This window comes from Python bivittatus, unplaced genomic scaffold (genome assembly GCF_059951505.1).
Source record: "Python bivittatus isolate LINGU-HERP-01145 unplaced genomic scaffold, Pbiv_v1 ctg000530_np1212, whole genome shotgun sequence".
Classification (NCBI taxonomy): Eukaryota; Metazoa; Chordata; class Lepidosauria; order Squamata; family Pythonidae; genus Python; species Python bivittatus.
The window spans coordinates 11,415,853-11,441,043 of record NW_028277085.1 but is presented as its reverse complement, the minus strand read 5'-3'; the positions used below and the strand labels follow the sequence as shown (position 1 = coordinate 11,441,043).

The 25,191-nt window shown below is 42.4% G+C and overlaps 1 protein-coding gene across 1 annotated transcript in view; it reads right to left on the bottom strand.

Moving 5' to 3' along the window:
- The window catches only part of POLG (DNA polymerase gamma, catalytic subunit), a 27,819-nt gene extending 2,628 nt beyond the window's left edge, over window positions 1-25,191 (bottom strand). The window contains exons 1-21 of the mRNA XM_007433191.3: window positions 23,792-25,191; window positions 22,350-22,536; window positions 20,811-20,978; window positions 19,323-19,469; window positions 19,050-19,129; window positions 17,887-18,069; window positions 16,176-16,327; window positions 15,142-15,265; window positions 14,568-14,792; window positions 13,289-13,406; window positions 11,124-11,189; window positions 10,649-10,753; window positions 9,638-9,798; window positions 8,321-8,374; window positions 7,109-7,226; window positions 6,457-6,592; window positions 5,708-5,954; window positions 3,861-3,983; window positions 3,161-3,329; window positions 2,137-2,345; window positions 861-1,021 (exon numbers count right to left, since the gene is read on the bottom strand). Of these exons, the coding sequence (XP_007433253.1) occupies window positions 861-1,021; window positions 2,137-2,345; window positions 3,161-3,329; window positions 3,861-3,983; window positions 5,708-5,954; window positions 6,457-6,592; window positions 7,109-7,226; window positions 8,321-8,374; window positions 9,638-9,798; window positions 10,649-10,753; window positions 11,124-11,189; window positions 13,289-13,406; window positions 14,568-14,792; window positions 15,142-15,265; window positions 16,176-16,327; window positions 17,887-18,069; window positions 19,050-19,129; window positions 19,323-19,469; window positions 20,811-20,978; window positions 22,350-22,536; window positions 23,792-24,384 (3,526 nt within the window). The 5' untranslated portion in view covers window positions 24,385-25,191. The remainder of the gene's footprint in view (window positions 1-860; window positions 1,022-2,136; window positions 2,346-3,160; window positions 3,330-3,860; window positions 3,984-5,707; window positions 5,955-6,456; window positions 6,593-7,108; window positions 7,227-8,320; window positions 8,375-9,637; window positions 9,799-10,648; window positions 10,754-11,123; window positions 11,190-13,288; window positions 13,407-14,567; window positions 14,793-15,141; window positions 15,266-16,175; window positions 16,328-17,886; window positions 18,070-19,049; window positions 19,130-19,322; window positions 19,470-20,810; window positions 20,979-22,349; window positions 22,537-23,791) is intronic.

The window sequence follows — 25,191 nt, the reverse complement described above, 5'->3', positions numbered from 1 at the left end:
TCCATGTTTTCTATAACCATTTCAAGATTTACCAAGTATGCTGGGCCAAAATGAAAACATCTGAATGATGAAAGTGTAACCCACTTTCCATGAAACTTAAGTTAAAACTGATGACACAATTGACTCTAAACTACTCTCTGGACAGCAAACGATAAAATTACTTAGCTCTAGATGAAGGGTGAAAAGGAGTTTGATATAACTGGCAATGCAAGAGCAGATCAAGTTGTAAATCAAGAAGTCTTAATTTCAATGAGGAAAAATAAAGGCTATTAATCCTTCCAAACAACCACCAAGCAACATGCTAATAATTGATCATTGCTAACACCTCTATAGAAGAAAAAATAAAATAATTCTAAAAGCAGGAACTAGGGGCCATGCCAAGTGAAGCAGTAGCCCTGATATTTGTACATTCCTTCCATCATCAGAATAGGAGGCCTCACTTATTAAAAAGTAAGTTTATCTTCTTTCTGTGGAAACAAATATAATTTTATCCTATGTCCTGTTACTCAGATATTCAAGCTCACCGGGTTTAAATGGCTCCTACTTCTACATAGCCATGCACAGGACTGCCCTGTTAAGTCAGAGAATATAAGGGAAGATACTATCCACAGTTAACACCTTCTCCCCACGTTGCAGGGAACATGAGAATCCATGCACGTAGCTTCTGGTTTCTCCTTAAGGATACTCCTGCGCAAAGTCAAACAGCCAAAATGGTCCTTGGATGATGGAAGCCTTGCACAAAGTTGATTTCCAGATTGAGAAAGGCTTACGATCTCTTGTTATATAGGATTATCCAGCAACTGGAAGATAAAATGCTTGCAAAGTATTACCCTGAAAACCAGTAACAATCTGATACACACCTTGGGGAATGTTATATCTTTGTTCCAGTCCTCCTGGATTAGATGGGGTGACACAATCCATTGTCACCTCTTTCCTTAAGCAATGATCAATATCCACAGCACTGAAAAAGGCCACCGACTGAGGCAGATCCTGAAGGCCGAGTTTATAGGAAAACATACATCTAAAAAAGTGAATGCTCCATTTAGAGGCGGATCCCTTCCTTTGGAGTAGGTTCTCTGATCAGTTTTACAATAAATTGCTTAAAATGCATAGTATAACAGTCCCACGCTATTTACATCATGTGCCTCAATGAAAGTGTTTTTTTAGGGAAAAAAATCAACAATTAACCAAAAACACATTTTAATCACCCACAGAAAAAGTTCTACCTAGTTGAAAACAATGGGTAATTGTTTGATAGATAAAATAGAAAACTACCTTATAATTCTCTGTTCTAGACCAATAATCAAGAGCTTTGTTCTTTTTTTTACCCTGATATATTAAGTGGAAATGTTCTGTTTAGTGCTTGAATCTATGATTGAAAATTATGTCCAAAACTCAGCCATTGAAACTCTTTCACTAGTTCTGATCATATATAAGTACCACAAATGAGGACGGATGAAAATCCCCCCACCTCTCCATTCCAGTTCTCAAGATGTCACAAATTTTAAGTGATTTGTAAAGACAATGATGCAATCTTAAATCGTCCTATTATTATTCTACAAATATGTAATAGGTAAAAAATACATGAAGAGAGACTAATTTTTTAAATCATATCTTCTGCATTCTTTCAATTACTATAAAGAAAGATTTTTTTCTCAAACAACATAATTTTTTTCCAAGATTTGAGAATAATGGATTCTCATTGGACTCCAACACTACCCTGATCTTAATCTTCCAGATAATTGGGTTTAGACTATCAAAAGGCAAAATAGTCTGTTAGTCAGTGTGATATTTACTTTTAGTACACAGCTACTGAGTTATGGGGTCCCAGAGCCTTTATTTCCAAGAATTCTTTTTTTTTTTTATTGCCACTTGAACTTCTTTAAACTGAACATTTCCGCCAATAAATTCCTGTTTGTCTGAATAAGAAATTTTCTGGCCACCCTCAAATCCCTCCAGTTGCACCATCTTCTCCAACCTGGCTGGCGTTCTCCAGGGTTGATAGGAACACAGCTTCCAAAATTCCTGCCTAGCATAAGATGTCCAGGGGCTGCAACCCCAAACATCTGAAGGGCACTGGATTTGGGGAACAGTATCCCAAAGATGAGCTTGCCAAATGACAGGACCGGCACTTACCGCGTGAGGAGGTTTGTGACCTGTAGGGCAAGTGCTGCCCTATAGCGGTCCTCGCTCTTGACCAGGTAGCGTACTTCATCATGGATGCTGATGCAAAAACGTCCATCAATGCCAAATACCTCAAAGAGCCATTTCATAGATACAAGCATCAGGTGCAGATAATCCACAGCTGAACTCTGGACCACCCAATTTATTCTGCTGGTCACAAACTAGAAAGAAGTTAACAGATAATACTTTTTCAATCAGCCTCGTGCTTGTTATTTAAGAGCACTTTTTGGCACTCCAGATTTCTGATAAACCTAAGAGTTACATCATTCCTGGATTCTGGTCTCAACTGATTCACTGATCCAATTTATTAGCCACGCTTTGGTCTTTGGAGGGGGGTGAGGTTGATAGCATGTCAAGTGGTGCTTGGAGCTCTGGAAGCTGTTAACATTTATGGGATATAAATAGGAATAAACGGATCAGTCAGATCCAATTCTAATCATCAGTTCAAGTCAATCTAACTGGCATTGTCAGTTTGAGTTTCTGACGTGGATAGGTGAATCCAGATGATCTGATCTGGAAAGCCCACAATTCAATACAGGGCTATCTGTGCATGTGTAAAAGTATATACAGTCGCTGGATTAAATTGGAGGTGATCTGATTCAGAAGTAGTCTCAGATAGGATCACCAACTCATTTTTTCCCACACCCCCTCGTATATGAGTTCCTAGGGTTCCTTGCAATTCTAAATGTGTAGAGAAGTAGAAGTGCTTGGAGAGCACTTTCTTCCGTTACAACTGCGGAATCCAGTCACAATGTTGCCACGTGCCCGTTCATGGAACAAGGCCAGGCGCCAGGCGCAACAGCCAGAGAGCCCTCTTTGGGCAACTGAAAGAAAACACGCTGCTCCTTTGGCAGGAGTTCGGAGTCCTCTCTAAGAATGGAGAGGGTTAGGACAACGTCTCCAGTTACAGCTAGGCCCCTACTTCTGCCCCCCAAATTGAAAAATCAACTTGTTAGAACAGGAGGATCTCTCTCACCTCACCCTTGACAGCTGCTGGCTCCAATGCTCTAGAGATGCGGCAGCCGAGCACTGGCGTGCTTGGTGCTTCCGACATGGCGATGCTTTCCAGCTTGTTGAACATTTCAGACTCTGTCCCACTGGCCCACACTCGCTGGCGTACCACATCCCACTTCTTCCCACGAGAGCTAGAATACGAAGCACACAGCTGCTGAATTGGGAGGTCAACCGCAGATCCGACCCAACAATTCTGGGTGGTGATCACTGAATTGCAAGAAGGAAGACCCGCATTGCAGCAGGAGAGACACGCAGCCCAGGAAAATGAACAGACGTTGCAAACATACAAGACCCAGATTTTAGCTTTCTCTTTCTGTTTAAAATGACAACACTGAAAAGTTCTTTTCTGGTTTCCAGACCTCATGGCTGAAAAGGCAAGCTTACAAATGGGTCACCAACGTTTGGGGAATTTCAGAAGTCACAAAGGTGCCTGATTACAATGACCAGACATTGGGGACAACGTGCGAAGAATTCTGACCTTCATAGTGATGGCAGAATTTAGCAAAATGTGTGCATTCCTAACAGGCGTTAAGTGTTGAGTTTACATGATCCTGACGTGGAATACTGGCTTCCTTTTAGTGCCAACAGCCCAAGCTTTAGCTTTAGTGTAGTTTTTTGCAGGAAAAAAACAGCAGCAAATCTTGCCCTCTGTGGACCCCTACCGTTTTGTTGCTTCTCTTTGTATCCGACGCACGTCTTGAAAGGGTATGGAACCGTCTTCTGCTCTTTCTACTGGGATGCCCAGTTGTTTCACTAGCCATTCTCCTTCCTCAGACAGGTGGCAGCTACAAGAAAAGAAGAAAGGAGGAAAACCAAGAGTGGGACAGGCCATCCACAGCTACGGGCAATTCAATTATTCCTAGCAGGATGATCACCGAACGTCCATGCCCATAACAGTCTACAAAACCCCTGAGCCAAAGCCACGAAATGCAACGCATGAATGATGTCCTAGAAGGGAGAAAAGTGGGGCAATTTTTTTGAAACAAAATCTCAAGTTCTGGAGCACAGCTTTTCTTGTGGTACCTGCAGATGCGAAATACAATGGCAGTAGTCCTCGTTTAGCGACCACAATGGGGACCAGTAACTTGGTCTTTAAGTGAAGCAGTCACTAAGTAAAAATCATGCGATCACAATTGTGCTTATGATTTTGCTTCAGTTTTCCTTTGCTTTACAGTGTCAGAAGGATAGGACCCCAAACAGCCAAGTGAGCCCAAATGGAAGGGAAGGTTTCGGGAACTTGACTCACAAGGGAGCCAGGTAAAAGGGCAAATCTTATAGCCCTTTTTCCCCACTGCCCTCCCTTTGGAATACTCACCCCAGCACTGGGATAATTAGCAAGAAGGAAATTAATGTTTGTATCTACAGTCATTGGAGAGGAAGGGATTACAAGACAGTAAGCTGGCACAGATGGGGAATACACATCGAAACGAATGTTCTGGTGCTGGCTGTTTGCCTAGCACGCTTTAAGCGATTAAAGTCTTGTTAGTTACAGGCAGTAGTTGTGAGCGTCTGTTCTCTGGGGGTGGGGGAAGGAAAAGGAGAAAGAAAAAAATGGTTCAGGCACAGGACAATGTACTACTAACTAACTATAATGGTGAACAAGTGACTCAGAAAGAGATGCTGCAAAGGTCGTAAATGCGGGCATTGGTCATAAAGTTACTATTTCATCACCGTCATAACTGCAAACAGTCACTGTCCGAGGCAGTTGCTAAACAAGGACTACCTGTACTAAACTAGAGACCTTTTCATGCAGCACATGAAGCTTATTCAGGGACTTTAAACCAGTCACTCTCTCTCACCCCTACTAAGACTAAGACCTAGTTTGCTGAACTCCTGGAGGATCTAACAGGATTAGCAAATAACACATACCCTAGCAGGCACAGGCTATCAAAAAGAAAATTATTCCTGCAACTGGCCTGTGAATGTTCAAGTTTTTAAATCAGAAGTTTGCAAATATACCAGGGTGTTTATTTCTTTGACCAAAAGTTTATAAAATGAAGTACAGGTTGTGGCCTCAGTTCCCACAATGTGACAGTTCTGAATTAGTTAAAATTGAAATGCTGGCTATCACTTATAAAGCCCTTCATGGCACAGGGCCTGGTTATTTGCGGGACTAGCTATTTCCTGTAGTTTCTGCCTGTCCCACATGGTCAGACAGAATAAATAATGTCACCTGGTGAGACCCAGGAATGGGCTTTCTTTGTCATGCCACCTCTCCTTTGGAACGCCAACCCTCCCAAGATTTACAGCCCCATCCTGGCCCTGTTTAAGCAAGCCCTAAGACCTGTCTCTGTCCTTAGGCCCTGGGCTAAAATGGCTGTGGGATGTTTACATGATGGTGGATTTTCTCTGGATTCTCTTTTGGAAGCTATATTCTGTATTTTTATTGCTGCATTTTGTAAGCCGCTCAGTCACATGGATTGGAGCAGCCCATAAATCAAATCAAATCAAATCAAATCAACCAATCACTCAATAAAACAGAGATTCTCCTTCACCAAGGCAGCCTTACCGCCGGATTCCCTTCGTGACAGCATACATTTTCCGAGCCTTCTCACTGGCCTCCTGTTCTGTCAGGCGGTGGTTGAACTGCATGAGGAGACGCTCAGCAAATGCCTGTCCTGCACCATAGATGCGCCCATAGTTGAACACCTTGGCATGCTCTCGGCTGATCCCCACGGTGGAGGCTGTCTTGCTGTGCAAGTCTGTGCCGTTGCTTTTCTTCCCTTGAAGGGTCATCCAGCCAAAAGCGGTGCAACCTTAAAATGGGTAAAGGGGGCCGGGAAGGGAAAGGTAGCCTCAATGTGGCCTTGATAAAAGAAGGCAGAGCAGAGTGGATCAAAAGGAGAACAGTTGGCATGGATGCAAAATTGAGCCAAGAACCAGATTTCACACCGAAAAATAAGGATATTTCCAGTGTTTAGGGCTGCAACATTTGCTTGAAAAAATTGTCAGCTGAAGTCCTAGATGCTAGCCTAATGATAGTCTGTTTTCTAACGTTATGTGTTGGCCCTTTCTACTCTCTTCGCTTTAAGCAAATCAGAAATCTCACTGAAGTTCTTTCATCTACTTAACTAAAATAGGTTTCAAAATTCAGCTTCTGAACACAAGAGGCCTTCAAAAGTAGAGAGAACAAAGGTATAGTGATTTGACCTATCAAGAGCTGTTAACAGAGAGAGCACATAGAATGTTCATGTCACAGACACAATCTTTTGACTACCAAATGCTCTGAAGAAAACCTCTGGGTATAATGGCACTCACCATGCATGCCAGCAAAATGGGCTTCTCCTAAGACAGCCGCTATCCAAAGTTCTTGGGAATCAACATCAGCTCCAACCAGATGGTAGCCAGGAGGGGCTTGGATGATAGCTTTCAGCTCACTGCCCACCCGGTCAGTCTGCAAGAAATGAGATGATTTTGGTTCTCAGGGAGCCTCAGTCAGTCCATGGGCTTGGATTAAAAGACAGTGCCTTTCTATCCATCATTTTGCTCAACTGAAAGACTTGTCCTGCAAGATGGACAATCAGTCAGCTGTTTTATCAGGTCTACATGTGCATAGATCACTTGTATTTTGCATTGTGTATGGCACAAAAAACAAATTTATTCTACTCTTCCACATGACCTAAGACTAGACCTGCCATATAGGAGGGTAAAGCAGCCTGAGCAATCAGCCTTGAACCCAAACTTTATAGCTTAGAGAAGAAATCACTCCTTCTCCCATGTCTGAAGCAACACTAATAGGTTCCTGTTGCACATTTGGAGGGATCTCAAACGTTTGCTGTCCTCTTAGGATTGTGGAAACATTGCTTGCAATTACCTGTTTTCATCCTACTTCGTATTCAACTCCACTGTAGGAATATCTAACAGGGATGGGCAAAAGTTTAATAAAAAGCATCTGAAAAGACAGTCTTACCCTGGCATTGCTGGCTGTCAGCCAAGTGGGCTCAACAGCTCGTCGAGTTACTGTTCCAGCCGTCACTACCTGTGGCAGGATGGCTCCATAATCATTCTCTTCATCATAGTCTCGATGCCTAGAAAAGGTCACAGTGAGAAGCCCATTTCAAACCAAAGCAGGCCACCATCATTGGCTCTGCAGATGATGAAGTAGATTCCACATTGCTGTTTACAACCCCAAAGTAGTTAAAAGCTGATCTGCAATCATTTCCCCTTCTGTTGACCTTGACATCACAGTAAGTTGCAGAGGTCCCATGAACCAATCACTTGTTCCTCCTCCAGCTGACCCACAGGAGCACAGTGCCCTCCCCCAAGCTGCCACAGCTACAAAAATCCCCTTGTTCCCTCAATTCCACACAGACACACACAAACCCCCAAATTTCTAGTCTTCCCTGTTCCCCACTTTCAGTATCCATGGTGTACATTTTACTGTTCATTACTATTCATCAGAAAATCTGAGCAGTTACTAAATGGGTGAACTGCTAAGCTGACAAGCCACCTTTCTTCCATCACTTATAAGAGCCCAGTGACTGTGATGGTGACAGAGTAGCACACTGGCATTTTGGAAACTAGATGCTCCTCTCTATAACTACATCCTTATGATAAGCTGTTAAAAATTTGCTATATTTAGAGATCAAAACTAAAACACAACACAGTAATCAACAGTAGCCAGAAAACAAAGGCAGTGCCATCTTCTTTACTTGTTAACAGTGTGTGAATTAAGACGGCCATTCTCTTGAAGTTTTTGTTGCCCAATAGCATAAAAAAGTGCTCTGTTTTAGAAAGAGTAAACTCCAACCAGGTTCTGAGGCCCCAGTTGGATAGTCCCAAGACCGTCCATGTACAAAACATCAAGGGAGCCACAGAACTATGGATCTTTCCCCTAGGAGAAGATGCAACAGTAAATCCATTTAAAAAGCTAATTCTGTGAGCTCATGATTATTTTATTTATTTATATCATCATGATTATTTTCTATTCCCTCTTAGAGAGAAGAGCTTAAAACTGAGAATACAAGTAAATATCCAAGCCAAAAGTGATAGTTATTTGAAAACTAACCTATCCCCAAACGCATACCTTTACATGGGTTTTAGCTGAGGTTGCTAATTTTGGCTAAAAAAAGAGATGTGTAAATAAAGCATATTGATTTTGACCACATTTCTTTATATGTACCTAGTCACAGATCGTGGCAGTTCTCCTTTCTTCAGCCACACCACTATCTGTGAACTGCAAGGAGAAAGAAATGAATTGTCAGATGAAGGAGCCAGAAAACTAGATTTAGAAAGCACAAAAATGTTACTTAATGTTTTTCATCAACCCATGTCTCCCTGTCTGAGCATATTCTGGTTCTTCAACCCGACACCCAGAAAGGAAGAACTTTGCTAAAGCAGCCCCAGTTTATTTAGACCTCCACATATCCCCAGGTTGCTAATATGGACCAAGTCTTTCCTCCCATACCTAGAATCAAGAAACCCCCCCCAATGTGAACATCAATTATTGTAACTTAACATGTTCATGATACAGTTCCTGCCCTTCTAGGCAACAAGAGGACATCACCTTGTTGGATGGTACCTCACCCCAAATTGAGGAGACCTGGACCATCTTTTCTATACCACTGTACAAGGGACAGAACATCCCACTCCTCTGAACTCTGTAAACCTGCCAACAAATTTGGAAGAAAGTAGAAAAACTGTGGCAAACGTTAGCAACAGTTGCTAGTCCCTCAAGCTCACGTTTCTCAGGTCTTAGCCTATCTGAACCCTACGGCAAGTTGATCATAACAGTCAATAAGCATCAGTCAAGGCGAGGCTTTTGACATTTTGTCAGCCCACAAAAGGAGAGCTTTCTCCTTCACAGAAAAAAAGCATTCGCGATTCCTTTTTCAATATCCAAAACCAAGGGAATGTAGAATGGACCTGGGATCAGAGAGGCCTGGGTTCAAATCACTATTTCACTATGAAGTCTACTAGACAGTGCTGGGCATCATACCCTGATAGCTTATTAGAATTAAACCACTGTAGTCTGCTAAATTAAATTAATTCATTAAACCATCTGCTGCATGATTTACAGATGAACACTCTGAATATTCTAAAGGCAAAATCAGTCATCTATCCGAAGCAAGGTAGCTTCTTTTGATGTTGAAACTCATGTACAAACTCCATCTGGGACTATCAGCATTCACCCACAAAGCCTAATGTTCATCAAATACAGGGAACTCATTCCAGCTGCCCCAGCTTGGTTCCTCTCTTCGTATTCAACATTCCTCCACTGCTGAATACAGAGCTTGGAACTGGTTTATGCAACCTACACAAGTTCACAACAGGAGGAGGACACCTGGCTACATTTGGAGTCTAGAGTTCAAATTCTTGCTGTGCAGAAGGAAAGTAAAGGAGAAGGGGGAAAAGGAGAAGAAGAAAGGACGAGCAATCACACTAGGGTTAGCTGGCATCGAGGCAAACAGATAACTGAATCTGAGGTTCCTCTGCTCACCTGATGCGTTTATGGGCATTTCTCCAGAAGGAGATTTTCTTGTTGATTTCCAGAGCGTGCGTCCCATCTGCTGCTCCTATTCCAGCTTTTAGGGTACCATCTTCCATCTTGGGTAAGAAATCCTTGGCAAATGGGCTTCCAACATTGTTGGCGCTGCCATCCTTTTAAGAGCAGGGAAGAAAGGTTATTTTGGCTCAAGAGACCAGCGACAAAACAGATTCTGCAAGCAAAATGCAACGCTTCTTCCTGACGGGAGACTTCTCCTCACATCCAAACACAGAGAGGAGGTCTTTCTCAATTACGATCCCTTTTTCAGCTGGGAGTGTCAGAGATTATTCCAGACCAATCATGATCTGAATTGCTGAACTATGACCCATTTTATCCCTAAGAGCTATTCCTAGGTTTTTTCTGCACGTGCAGAACATTTTTCCATGCCTAATTAACAATCCTCAACTGCACTCCCCACAACTGGGAATAAGCCAGGCTTCACAATAACAAGCAATGCCAGCAAAACAAATTTAAACTCTGGTGCCTCTTATTTACATTCCCTTCCTTTGTCCCTCCAATTGGGAGAAAAGATATTTAATTGATGCCTTAGTAAGAAATCTTCCGGCCAAAACTCATCAATGGCACAGATGTACGTTTGGGTAGATCAAGAGCACCACAGCTGTATGCCCCCCCCCAACCCAACAAGGATACGAAAATTTTCTAAATGAAAAACAGTGTGCACTCAAGTGAAAGGGAGATGGGGTGCAATGAGCCTGCTACCAACTGCAGGGGTGTCAAAATGGCAACACACGTACAATGATGTTGCATGTACATTGTCACTAGCTTCCCTGACAAATGCTGGGGGCATGTGTGCGATGACTATAGGGGATGTCACATCCTCTTGATATTACAAGTGATCTTCTCATTCCCTGTGTTGGCATGCTTGCTCTCCTCTTCGCCTTCAGTGAACCGCAGGCCTGCCCTCTCATACACAAAAACAGGCCCCACAAAGTCCATCCTTACTTTGTGAGGTAGCTTAAAAAACCAGCATCCAGGTATATTGACATCATTGTAAGGTCCGTTGCCGTGGTGGTATTCAGGAGAACTCTTCGCCAGTTCTATCTCCTCCTGTCCAGGAGAACCAACGCAGGATCAAGCATTTGTAACCACCCAGAGTCATATCTGTGAGATGGGTGGCTACATAAATTAGAATCAATCAATCAATAAAAATTAGCTGGACTTAAACCCAGAGAGCAGAACAAAGGGACGACTGTTGAGAGGTAGCCTCAGGCTTCAATGGGTTGTCTGAGAGGAACACAATTCTCAGTATAAAACAGACAGCCTACTCCCATCCTACAGGACTAGCCAAGCCCAGAGAAAATCCAGCTTTGAATTTTCACTCAAACCGTGGCCATCTACCACCCAAACCCCAGACCCGCAAGCATGCCTGATACATGATTAAGTGATGATTAGTTTCTTTCTTTAGATAGGCCATTACCTGCCTCAGTTCTCTGGTTACAGGATCCACGTCCGTATCCACCTCCACATGGCCAAGCAACTCAAGCTGACATGAAAAAAAAAAAATCCTTTAACATGTGAAGCTTGTTCTTCTCCTATATTTGTTCGCAGCATCACTTATCTTCCAAGTTCACATCTGACCAAAAGGATCATTTACCAAAATCTAAAAAAAAAGATCCCTCTGCATATAGAAAACCAACAAATATTTTACCCAACCTGACATGCACGTTTTCTATAATCAGGGCATGGTTGTTTTTTCTCTGAAAAGCACAATCCACTAAGAAATCCTGAAGCTTCTGGGGGAGGTACAGCAAACTGAAGATGGCTCTCCGAAAGTAGAACTGATGACCACAGCAAAGACCAAGGAACTGATGACTAGACCAGTTCCTTGGAACCTCTCCAGATAAGGAGAGGACAGGAGATTGTCCATGTGTGTTCTGGATGGCTGCTCCTCGTGCGGAGACTGCAGGACAAGAGTTTTCCACGGGTTTGAGTGCCAGGAGATGACAGGATTAGCCATCTTGCTCACAACCATGACAGAGACTTTTAAAGGACACTAAGTTCACAAACCTCACTTTCTAATCACTTTTGGAAAGTTTTTAATTCTTTTTTTATCCCGCCTTTATTATTTTTATAAGTAACTCAAGGTGGCGAACGTACCTAATACTCCTTCCTCCTATTTTCCCCACAACCACCACCCTGTGAGGTGTTGGGCTGAGAGAAAATGACTGGCCCAAAGTCATCCAGCTGGCTTTCCTAACTAAAGTAGGACTAGAACTCACCGTCTCCTGCTTTCTAGCCTGGAAATTGCTCATTAACTACTTCTACGCTAGTAGAGCCCTTTGGAACAACAACCTTGAAAATGCCGGGGGAGTCTGCCTTCAATCCTGAACTAATGAAAAATTTAATCATAAGCCTAAGAATTTAAAGAATCTGAAACAAACAGCAAAAAGCTAAATAAGACTTTGATCTTAGAAAGATAAACAGACTAGGGGTCCAGGTAAAATTGGAATATTGAAACTTTTACAATAAGATTTTGGAATTAATTATAAAGTACAAACAGTTTCTCATGGGAAATAGATCCTGTTTTGGTTTTTATAAGACGTAACACAGATAAGGAATTTTGTGATTTCAAAAACTGGAACTTTAGAGGGGACTAAAGATTTTCGGTAGAGGAAAGATATATAGCCCTATCAGATGATATAAAATGATATGACAATAAAAATATTGAAGGAGACTTTTGAAGAATGGAATCAGAAAATAGTAGCCACAATATCTACAATTTCAGTAATGATGTCTCCTTCTATGGACAGACTATGTCCAAAAGATGTTATTGAAGAAATGTCAGATGCAGAACAAATTTTATCTGGCAATATAGAGATGGTATTGAAAGTAGATTTATAACTGGCAGGCCAAGAGAATGATTTAGATAAGGATGCTTCACTGGATCTACAAAACAAACTGACTGAGGCTTTAAAACATAAAACGGAAACACAAATGATAAACCAAGAGAGTGACCTGGATTATTTTTTCCTACTGGATTTACAAAAGAGGCTTGTTAAAGCCTTGAAGAACTCTGTGCGATGGGGTGAAGAGAAATCAAATCCTATGACAATGTTTGAACAAACTAAACATTAAGACTGTTAGAAGTAAAAGGAAGGAATATAAAGTTGGTTTATTTGATCAAGGTTAAAACACGTATGTTGTTTTAACTGACTACCCTGTATGGACTTTCTGCTGGTACCAGGGCTGAAAAGAGGATGTTTTATAGATTTGTTTATAGATAAGAGATGGAGTATGGGATGAAGGGATATATGTTTTTAACTTTAGAGAGGGTAAAGTGTTACTAAATTTGTTTATACTTGATGAAGGTTGAAAGTCACTTCTTTATATATTTCTTTTCTCTTTATTATATTCTTTTTTCTTTCTTTTTCTTTGTATTTTTACTCTTTCTCTCAATTCTCTTAAGTTTAGTTTGTATCAGATTTTACTATTATAATCAAAATTCTTAATAAAAAAAATTCATATGTATGTATGTATGTAAACAATCCAATAAGACTTCTTCTACCTGATATCTGACATGGTGCAATCCAGCGCATACTATCACAAAACTGTGTATCTCAGCTTGGAGAGGATAACTAGTACCTTTTCCCAAAAATCACCGTTTTCCGTTAAGAACTCTTCTTCCAGGTAGCTGTCGAGGGAGACTGGTTGCTCCTTGCCTTTCTCCCTGCAATGTTCCCGATACAGATGTTCTATAACCCTATCAAAAATAAGAGTTTTCAAGCACTGAACTGCAGCAGAATTATAATCATGCCTCGCCTAGTGAAATGTACAATTCTCTTTCTTGATTCTTATTATTGAATCACCTTTATAGAGAACAGACACATTAGACCTGATCATGTACATGAAAGAATAGGGTTTTCCTTCAAGAACCATCTGTATCTGGCACTTCCATAGCACCTGATAACAATATAAAGCTTGCCAATGCATTTTCTCATTTTTACAGTTCTTGCAAACTAGAATGAATGAAGTTTTTATTAGCGTCAAAACCCAGCAACATGAAGCCTGACAAATAAAAAGCAAAGACAATAATGGCATAATATTGTAACTATACTGAAGTAGCATGTAATTAAATTCACTGGTTTTGTAGACATGTTACAAGGGCCTTGACATACTGAACAGAATTTGGTTGTAATGCCCATTGCTTGTCATTAATACAACACCACAGCAATCACCTGGATGACCTAGAGGATTTAAGATGAAATTAGTTGGTTTTGCATGTCCCTGCAACGCTTGCAGAAAGACAAGACACAATTAGCTGTCTCAGTCGCACATGGGCTTCTGGCCAATGAGACCTTTCTCCAATCCTGATCAATGTTATCTCAGGATAATTCACTGGGGAGTTGAAGGTTAACTACCTTCTAGTCAAGACTCCAAATAAATTCCCCAAGAAACAGCCAGAGGGGAAAACAAGCCTTCTTCTGGGTTCACACTGAAAATCTGAGCAGTGGCATGATCTTTTGATTGCATCTGGAACCTGATTTTAACTGCTTTGGTTAAAAGACACCAGAGGCTGGGCCTGCAAGCCACACAAAATAAACTTCGTTCTCTCCTGCTGGTAGATCTTCCTTTGCTGTGCCAGATCCTCACCCCATTATGTTCATCTATCTGGTTGTGAAAGGGAAAGTAGGTGTCACAGAACCACCACTGCAATGCCACTTGCTCAGTTTCATGCTTTACCACATTTCCCAAACCACCTTTGCTGTTCTGCTGTTCTCCAGCTTAGACTGTAATTATAAACTCTTTGTGTGAGATGTAAACACAAATACACTGATGGCACTGTATTAAATGTTATGCTTCTGTTTCACAACATGCGGGGGGTAGTTCTGTGGATTTCACTTCCCCAGAAATCCCTTCTTACTTGAAGGGGCAGGTGGGCAATGCAGCATCTGGATCATCCTCTAACAGGTTGTCCTTCCTTCCTGGCACAAGATAGCCCCAGCCATGTTTCTCAGAGTAGTGCAATGGAAAGCCATCCCAAGTGAGCCTCATGAGCTTTGGAGTCACTCTCATTTGAAGGCTGACAAGGTTGGGTCCTGGGGCCCAACTAGGATCATTGAGCCGTGGACACAGGTTGCGATACCACCTACATAGGAGGAAGCAAACAACTTTGACATTCAACCACCAGCTGGATAATGAAGACCACTTACAAACCTATTTGCCCATATTTTTCTTCTGGGACTGCTATTTATTGACTTAGATGAACACCATTTCTATGAGATCTAGGAAGAGAAGGGCAAGGAAAGACCCAGCTGTGCTGGTTGGGCATTAGGGCAGCAGAAATCCATCACAGCTGGAAAGAACCAAGTTGGGGAAAGCTGTTTCAGGTGATCCTATCCATCCATCCATCCATCCATCCATCCATCCATCCATCCATCCATCCATCCATCCATCCATCCCACCCACCCACCCGAAACATTTCTTTAGCAACTTACTCTGGATGACCAGGGAGGTGCTGAATTCTCTTTGGCTGCAAAACCACAGTCTCCTTTAGACTTTGAAGAGCCAGTTGGCTGGCAGGAAGGCTTTGTTCTTCTTCTTCGGTCGGAGGACCAGGATCTGTTTTCACAATATAACAATGCAACACACAAAAATGTTCAAGCAGCACACAAATCGTCTTAACCATATCTTATCTGATCTCGAGGAGCCTCAGAATCTATCTTGCCCAATAATTCTGTGTCTTGCAAAGCTTATAGACCAATTTAACAGCAAATGGGTTGAAAGGAAGGGGGTGACCAAAGAAGTTGAGGCTGGGGTTGATGAGATTCCCAACAAGAGGAAGGTGAGAAGTTTAAACAAAGAAGCAAAAAAAAAATGCAACGTATGAATGGATGCAAGCAAAATCAAAGAATCAAGGATAGGAAGGTAGAGTTAATACTGTTGATATAACCTAGGTTTAGCTAGATTTCTTTTCTCTTACTTCCTGCCTTTTACTTTCTTTTGCTTACTATATCTTATTTTTTTCTGCACTTTGCATAATGTTGCTCATCCTAAATGAGTGTGTGGGAATGTATATGGAGATCTGTGTCCTTGGTAGCTTTCATCCAGAAAGCAAATTTCAAAGACTTCCCAGTGCAAGGAGAATTACAGTATGGTTAAGGTGAAACTGGTTCACCTATTATACTAAAGCAAAGTTTGTTAAACCCTGTTCTGCAGAATCACCCTACCACTGGTGGGGCTCATGCACTGCATTCATCCTTAAGAATGGTGTGCAAACCACAATGGTTGGGCTACACCAGCGTACTATGCCAAAGCAAAACACATACACACACTATTTCAACTGAACACAGTGTGTGATCCCAGCCAGTGAGTGCAGTGTGCAGGAACCTAAAGGTGGTCAGAAAGTTAACTCTGGGCCAAGGACTGCCTACAACCTTGAACTGGCCATGAAGAGAGATCAAACACACAACTACACAAATGGGGGGAAATCTACTCTCTCCCCCCATCTGATCAATAAATGGTCATTTACCTTCCTGCCACTCCAGCGGAGAGGCTTTTTCCACTGCTTCTGGTGGCTCTTCGTTCACATCTTCCTTTTTCTTCCCACTTGATTTCGTTTTCTTTTGCTTAAATTTTTGGAGGTCCCATTTCAGGTCCCATAACCAGGGGTCATCTTTGTAACTGTTGGGATACAACAGACCAAGCCCCAAGGAGAGATTATTTGTCAGGCCTAGCCCAAGGAACTCCAAGAGACCATGCAAATTCAGTCCAGCTATGTTTATTAGCTACAACCTCTAGCAAGAATCTTCCCAGACTGAGACCCCAGATCCCAGAGTCCTCCAGCCACAACAGTGTGAATTCCTCAGGGAGGTGCCAGTCTCATCCTCTTGTTCCTCCCACGCTCTTCTGGGGAGCTAAGAAAATGCTTATCTCCCTGAGCCTGGCCTTCATAATTCCATTCCATCACATTATTCAAACAACCACTTCCCATTTGCATGATGCAGCTCTAAAGCAGCCCATCCAACCAAAAAGCACCACGTGGCCGCTTTCTTCCTCTTTGAGACTCTTCAGACGTGGGTAGCCAGATGTTATTCAAACCCTCTACCAAGATTTGAACTCATGGATCTTTGCGCTTTAGTTGACTACACGCAGTGCATTAAGCGTAAGCAGCTATCCAGGTCCTAGCACCCAGCAGTTTGCTGGAAGGGATATCTAGAAGCTATCCAAATGGTATACAGAGTCCACTTTCCCTTAAGTGCTCAGGGCAGAGAGATACAGAGGTTATATTATATCATGACCCCATGTAAGGGACTTTTATGCTTTTGTATGACTTTCACCCCATCCCCCCGCCCCAAAGCTCTTTGAATTAAGCTCAACTCCTGACAATGTCATGGGCACCTCCACAGAGTTCTTCCTGGTCATTGACCATCATTAAATAAAGTTGATTTTTTTATCCATATTGGGTCAGTGCAGAAGTGCCTTTTCTGGGATGTTGCTTTCATGCTTCCCAGTCTAGCGCACAGCCCTGGGACTTCCTGACAGTCCTGTATCCAAGTACTAACCAGATATATCCCTGCTTAGCTTTTTGAGCCAGGTTTGGTAAGTGCTGCCTTCAGCCTTCCCTACAGCTTCCATTTTTCCCACATAGCATGGCTGTGGGCCACCTTCTTATAGTTCTAAAGGTAAAAGATGGTCATAGAAAGGACTCTCTTCTAATCCTTCCACATCGTATCAATGAAGTTCCAATCTATCTAAATGCCACCAGAACAGCAAGAACTCCATTCCTTTGCTAAGTAATTTCCAGCGCCATGAAACAGGACTTTCATCTCTGTCATCTTGTGTTCCTTCTTTGGGGGGAAAATGTTCCTCTGCCAGGACAGGGCCAACATCCAATTTTTAGGACTGAATTTTCGGCAAGATGATGAGCTGGAAATTCAGTTTTCCACAGAAGGGAAAGGCTGAAAGGCTGGGAGGAGGATGTGGTACACAAAAAATGAGGCTTTGCTTTTCTTTATCCGACCTCAGCTGCCTTCTTTTTTCATCTGAGATTCTGCAAGCTGGAACCAAACTGGAGAGAAGGTTCATAGTTGCACAGTCAATTCCCTCCTTCATTTTTCTTCTCTCATTACCACCCTACTGCTGCTTGTCTGAGATCCAAATTCCAAGACCCATGTTTTTAGCAAACAGTGTCACTCTGGTTTAAGGCCTGGTAACTATACTATGCTATCAATGACCAGTACCTCTCCTCATGAAGCAGTTGACAAGCATCGTCTGCCAAATTCATCAAGGACTTCTTCATCTCTTTTTGCAGCTCCTCATAAGTGACCTGAGCTTCATCCAGGTACTTCATCCAGTTCTGATTAACAGGTAGGTAAGAAACCCCCATTTCTAGCATACCTGCAAAAGTCACAGGATGTGGACACCTGATAGGGAATAAGAGAAATGAGGAGCTAACCCAAAGTGGAAAACCGAAAGCTGGTAGATGATGGACGATGCTGCCTACATGGAACGTATCTGATAACCTTACAAGCAAGGAGAGTTTTTAACAACCTATCACACCAAGTAAAATCAATGGACAAAATCTAGGATGGTCCTCTATAGAGTAAACCTGGAGTGGCTTCAAAGGCTGGGTTTTCACTGCCTCTTTCACCTAGGCATCCTCAAATGTATCTTTTTTCCCCCATATAAAAACCATGGTTGCTATTCATTTTCATGGAGAATAAGTAAGTGCTTTATTAAAGATGAATGATTACTGTTTTAGCAAAAGCCAAACATTTCACTTCTAAATACCGGTGGAGAGCATTTGAGGCCAACCATTTCTTAGAAGCTATGTCTCTCCACCCCCATCACTGCTCATAAAGATTCTTGCAATGAATGCTCTTTCTCTTCTCACTTTTGCTGCCCACCATGGCAAGAATTCTACTAGTAGAACCTGTTAGGAGGTTTGATGTAACTATTTTGCCTCAATTTTCCAACACACATGGGGAAATTTACTTCATTTTAATTAATTTATAACTTTCCTATTCCACTTTATCATTGCAAACCAATGCCCAAATAGGTTTGCAGTTCTTAATTGATGAACCAGTTTAGTTCATTAATGAAGATCAACTATTGGGAAATTGTGCACATATTTCCCATCCAAAACATGAAGGAATGTCATGTAATGTAGTCCTTCTTTTCTCTCTCCTATAGGATAGCATCACTGATGGTTCTGCAGCATCATTTTTACCACCATACAAGTAGTAAAGTAGGACCAGGTAAATTTACCAATATTTTCCCCAAACAGTTGAGAAACTAAACTGTGCTAACTCCTTGCGCTATACAAAGTCAACCTAAGATTTGTAGCTAACCCAGAACATCAGAGTCGCATCTTCAACACATTTTCACCCAACGAACAATTCACCTTTTCAAGAAAAGAGGAAGCTGCTCCTGGAATACTTCATAAGTAGCCTGAACATCAAGGGCACAGTAATTCATCAGCTCCTTTGAACAAAGGGAAACATAAGGGATGGAAAATTATTCAAAGTTAGACCATAAGCCACTTGCTAATCTACCCTAAAATCACCTCCTGATTAGTGAGGAGTTGAGCTCTTTGTTTAATGCAAATACCTTTCTTGGGCCCTACTACCTGAAACTCTGTTCTCAGAGAGAGAGATTCCAAAGATTCTCTTCCCACCTGGAAGTTATTCCTGATATCATCCATACTGCCCTTGATAAAGAATTCACGCGCTTCTTTCTGCAATGCCTGGCCTCCAACATAGAGGGAATGTACATCTGCCAGGTTGTTGATGCTGCTAATGTTCACCCAGTTCCAGGAGGCAATCTGCAAGGAAGAACAGCAAAAGAAACATAAGGAACTAATCTATAGATTAAAAACCATGAGGAGAGAAGGTAGAGTCGTTGGGAGTTGGAGAACATATTAATTTAATAAATAATAAAAACACAACCATCCACTCAGGTCATCATGGCCCATTTCTCCCCTATAGCTTTAACCCTCAGAATTAAATAACCAGATTAACTCCCTTGCAAACACAGAGGAAATGGAGAATATCAACAGTATTCAAGATGGGCAGTCCTATTTGTGAATGTTCCTCTCCCGTTTAAAATAAAACTTGCAGGAAAAAAATAAAAGGGAAACATTTTCCAAGAGAGACTTTAAAAGAAGTAGGCAGACTTGAACTAAATGTGATCTTTACACGTAAAAAAGGGGGCAGATTTCAATCAGGTGATTGCCATCCTGACTATTTTCATATTCTCCTTCTGTGGACACCCCTGCATGCAGGTAAAAAAATTAATTCATTTTTTGGGGGTTGTTTTACTCTAGCTAGGTATTCTAATGCTCGCGTGGGCTTGTTACAGTTAAGTATGGTTAAGTATGTAACTTAAGTATACAGGATGCAACATACTTAACCGGGACTGGTAGAGATCAAGTAGATGCCTTCAGACAATGAACTAAGCTCAGTTAATATTAACCCTGGTTATGTCTTTTGTGGCTTAGCTCGTTGTACAGACTCATCCCATTTCAATATATTATGCAAACCCAGAAAACAAATGTCTTCAATAACTATGTAAATGTGTGAATGCAACTGAGCCATTTCTTGTTTAGGTGGTGTCACCTCCTGCAAGTCTTCTTGGGACCTTTTTAGGGAAACAAAGGATAACTGCCATGGACCCTATTTGCAGAATAAGGTTTAGGACTGAAAACAACCCTGTGGACTGAGCCCTTTTATTCTAGTCGATAGAACGAATCCGTTAAGCTACAAACGACAACCCTGTAAATTATGTTACTATTGGGGGTTTAGCCATACAGCCCTGTTTCTTGGCTCACGGACTTCAATGGAAAGAATGAGAAAAAACGGACGGATCGACAGAAGTTGCATTAAGAAGAAGGGGATTCCAAAGAATGCTCGGCCGCCAGACTTCTGAGTCTTAAAACAGCGGCTGCAAAGAATTTGATTACATCCAGCAAAGGAAAAACTCTGAATGCAACGGCTCGTCCAAAAACGCACTGCCTGCACCCCTTTCAGAGTTATGTCCCTTGCACTGGGCCTGCTTTGAGGTCCAGCTGCACCAAGAATGCACCTAATGCCTCAGGTCAGAGCCCAGAGTCAGGATGCTCTGCTGCAGAAGCAATTGGACCCTGATCCCTACCGCACCCACTTACCATGGGTCCCTTCTCTTTGCTGTGGGTCTTCTTGATGTGTCGCTGGACCTGTTGCTGCCCTTTGCCCTTGCCCTGCTTGGCTGCCTTCCAAAGGCTGCGCTGGAAGCCGGTCAGTCCTGAGATAGCCATGTGCATGCTCATCGTGTCCAGGAATCGCATTTGGGATCCCTGAAAGAGTTGTTGGAAAGGTCAAAGGGAGCATCTCTCAGATGCCACCTTACAAACCAACGTGGATTGGAACATCAGATGTACGATGTGGCCAGCCCACATCTAATTCAACAACGGTATTGTACATTCGGGTTCCTGAATGCTGCAACAGCCAGGTTCAAAGAAATCTCCACCATAAACCCTGGTTCAACAGACCACAGTAGCTGAGGCCAACCCCAACTAACCCATCATTAACCCACATGAGGGCAAAGTATTGCGTATGAACCCAGCCTCCAGCAGGAGTCCACCAGGTTTTTCTGGAAGGATCCCAGCCAGGCCATAGCTTAGAACTGATGGGATTCTGGTCCCTCGGTTTGGGCCAGAGCAAGGCGGGTCTTGATGTCCCGGCTGCCGATTCTCCTTTGAAAAGTAACACCGGAGTAGAAAGGGGAGGGAAGAGATTCAAAAACAGGAAGAGATGCGTTTACGTGATACCTTCCACTTTTTCCTTGCAGCTTTTTTTCTGCTTTGCGATGGACAGACAGCAGGAAAAGTGGCAGAAAAGGGAGTTGCACAGGGAAAGTAGCTAGTAAGAAAAAAATAAGCATCTCTCTTATTGGTTTCTTAGCCTCCCCTCCCTTCAGTATTACTTTTCTGCTCTGTGCTATGCTGCTGAGAAGCGTTTATTTTCACATGGGGGCCCCTGTGACAAAGCCTTTTTAGCACTGGCCCCTTCTATAAAACATCTTGTCCTCACACATCCAGACCACCCCCCCACCACCAAATTTTCACAGGACTCTTAAAGCATAGCTGCCTGTTAGTGCATTTGGAGGATGTTAAGATCTGCCCTGCCCCTGGACGGATGGTGCTGTTCTCTCATTTATTTTCATTCAAGGTTACCCGATTACAATTCTATCGTTTTTTTTTCCTTTCTGCTCAGGGCCCGCAGAAATGGACTGGCATTGAAATATTAATTTCAATATACATACAAAGAAACAAAAGCCATGTGTCCCTTGTTTATTATACTTTCCTAAAAGTTATGGCTTGTGGCTGTGATAACAAATTGAGTCTGACCCCTGGTGAATTCATGGACTGGGAAATTAAAATCTTTCTCTCTCTCTCTCTTCCAGAGGAAGTTTGCTATTGCCAAGAAAACTACCTAGATAACAAAGTTCTTCTCTGATGATAATGATGATGATTTTCCCAGTCCAGCCTACAGCCCTAGAATCTCCTGGTGGTCTCCCATCCAAATACAAACCAGACCTGACCCCACTTAACTTTTCAAGATCAGCCAAGCTACCCATTGCCACAACCCTTTTCTCCTTCAAGCCACCATGAGAATCGTGCAGAGGAGAAGAATACAAGTTGAAGAAATGGAGAGTGATGTCTTGCCTGGATCAGGTATTGTTCCTTAACGTGAGCACGGTCAAAGGAGACGTTGTGGCCGACCACCAGCCTCTCCACCCCATTCTGCTTTTTGAGGCTGCTGCTGTTTTCCAGGGGGATGAGATCAGACAGACCCAGCTGGCTAGACCAGCTATAGCGTTGTTCTAGCAAACGTTTGCTGCACCACGAATACCTGTGAACCAGAACAGATCCCTTTTTACTATACTCAGCCGTTGGGTCCCCAAAGCAGAGTTTCCAAACGGTGGTACATTTACACAAAGCGACACTCAGAAGTCATCTAGGCAGGACAGAGGAGAAGTCACTGAAATTTTAAGTCAGTCTGTAACATTGAACTATCAATGCTAAGTACAATAATCAATGCTATTGTTGTACACCGCCCAGAGTTACTTTGTCTAAGATGGGTGGCTATATAAACACAATTAATAATAAATAAGTAACTTAATGCCTGTAAACATATAAATGCCCTTCTTAGGAAGAATGGGGGTTTTGTTTCTATCAGAGTAGGATTCAGGATGTTTGACAGAAAGATTGGGGGGGGGGGCTTAGGATATGAAAACTGAAGACTCACCAAGCTAAAACACTGTTACTAATGCATGAGGGGGTATTGTGACTCACTTTCTTTTTGGATCTGCCTTTTTTCTTTTTAATAATTTCAGAAAAAAAGAAACCTGCAGAGCAAAGATAACAAATGAATTCAATCCGGAGCACCTCTGTGAAACTCGCCCCAACTTTTGGTATTTCAACATCCACTTCAATTTCAACTGCTTTTTTTTTAAGGTGATAATCCAAAACATACTTACTAATGAAAAAAGTCTTAGTAAATCAAGAAGGAGATTCTTCTGAGTGAACAAGGTCTAATTCAAATTATAACTCTTCTTAACTCTACAGTAAACTTTGAATTGTAAGCACATTATCTAAGGCTTGGTTCTGACACGGCTCTAAATGATAGCTTTTTCCATTTTGGTTTAGCGTGTTGTGTGGAACCTGCCAAGGTTGGGGTGCAAACTACGGCTGTGCAAGTCTAACAACTGTGGCTTACCTAATAAACCTTGGTTTCTTTTTACACTGCAAAGATTCTCAGACCAGAGTTGGTGCAATCAAACAAGAGGATCCAAAAATGTGATAGGGAAAAAAGTTAGTTTGGAATTAGAGGTTGTGATTCTTTCTTTTTTCTCAAAGCTGATAAACTTATGACTCATTTTTTCCAGATGCTTTCAAAAGCTGGAGCACAGGAAAAAAAAATTCAATAAGTGAAGCCTGACCACCCAACAAATCAGAAAAAATTCTATTTGTAGAATCTCTGCTTAGCATAAAGCTCTTAAAGGCAGACAGGACAGCTGACACACTATTCAACATTTAATAGGAACAAGAACAGGATCCTAATACCCAAGAACTTCACTCTAATTCCAGAATGCTCCACTTCTTACCAAGCATTTGATGAAAGAGCTACTGCAAGTGTGGGGCAATGTCCTTCTTCCATGCACACCTCCACGTCAAAGACCACGGCTCGCTCGTCAGGGAAATCCACTGTTCTCCTCTCCCCACCAGGTCCATACCGGGTCCATCCTTCTTCCCAAGCCCATTCTGTGGGCATTGGTGGGATGTCATGCTGGATAAGCTCCTTAGCAGCCTCCAGATAGGGGAGGCTCTGCTTCTGGGCCAAGATGCAGAAGTGTTCATCTATGTTGGCTCCATACATCTGGGGAAGCTGCAACTCCACATCAGGAATGGTGGATGTTTCTTTGCCCCATAGGTCATGTTTCTCCAAGTGTTCTATGCTCTTCTGAATGTCTTCATCTGCATAATGTACTTGAGCACCCCGGAAAATCTGTTCATGAAGACCCTTCGAGAGCATCTGGATGCCAAGAGGATTCACGCGCTGCTCTTTGAGGGGAGCACCGGTATCTGGAGCCACCTTCTCCTGAAGCTGGAGACCTGCAGAGGAACCAGATGAGCACGCCCGGGTTCTGCACAGGAAGGACGGACCTGCTAGTGGGATTCTCCATACCAGGCGTTTCATCTTCACCAGGAGCAAGCGGGATCGGGAACAAGCCTGATTTCCCGGCTAGCTCAGATCTGTCAGGAAACAGCATGCACTAGAATTAAGGTTCATGTGAATATTTTCCATGCCAGCATCCCACATGCTGGTCACATTGCCTTACTAGGAGACAATAAACCATGATTTCTTATCACAACTTGCTGAACAAGCCATAAGAGCCAAGTTTACTCAACACACTGCTCCATTAATCATACCTATGTTTCCCCTCCCCCTTTCTAAAAAGTAGTTTTTCCTTCCTAAGTAACAAACTCTAATTGCCTCCTCCAACAAAACCAGGTTATCCTCACATCCCCAAAGGATACCCCCTCCCCACAATTGATCTCATCTTCCTCTCCTCTAAAGGATTAATTGAATGCCTTTGCCTTCTCACGGGGCTTTAAAGAAAAGACCCCCCAATCTATAGGCCGTATTCATACAAAACATTTGAAACCAAGCCAGCTAAAAACCAAACAAACGCACTTATGCAAACTGCCGTGCTTGCTTAACACTAACCGTGGTTCTGTGGCTTAGCACGCTGGGCAAACCCAGCCAGCTTGGTTAGTTCAGTGCTGAATGAATCATGCATCTTCAGAAAATGGGTTAATGCAGAACCCGGGTTTAGTGGTGGGTTAATGCAAAACCCAGGTTAAGCATGTCGTGTGAATGCACTCATTCTTCCTTTCTCTCTCTCTCTCTCTCTCTGACCACCCTTTTTTCTCCCCCCCCCAAAAAAGGGTATTTAAGCCTATCTCTCCCCCAAGTTTTGCTAATCCTTGTCCCCACCCAAGG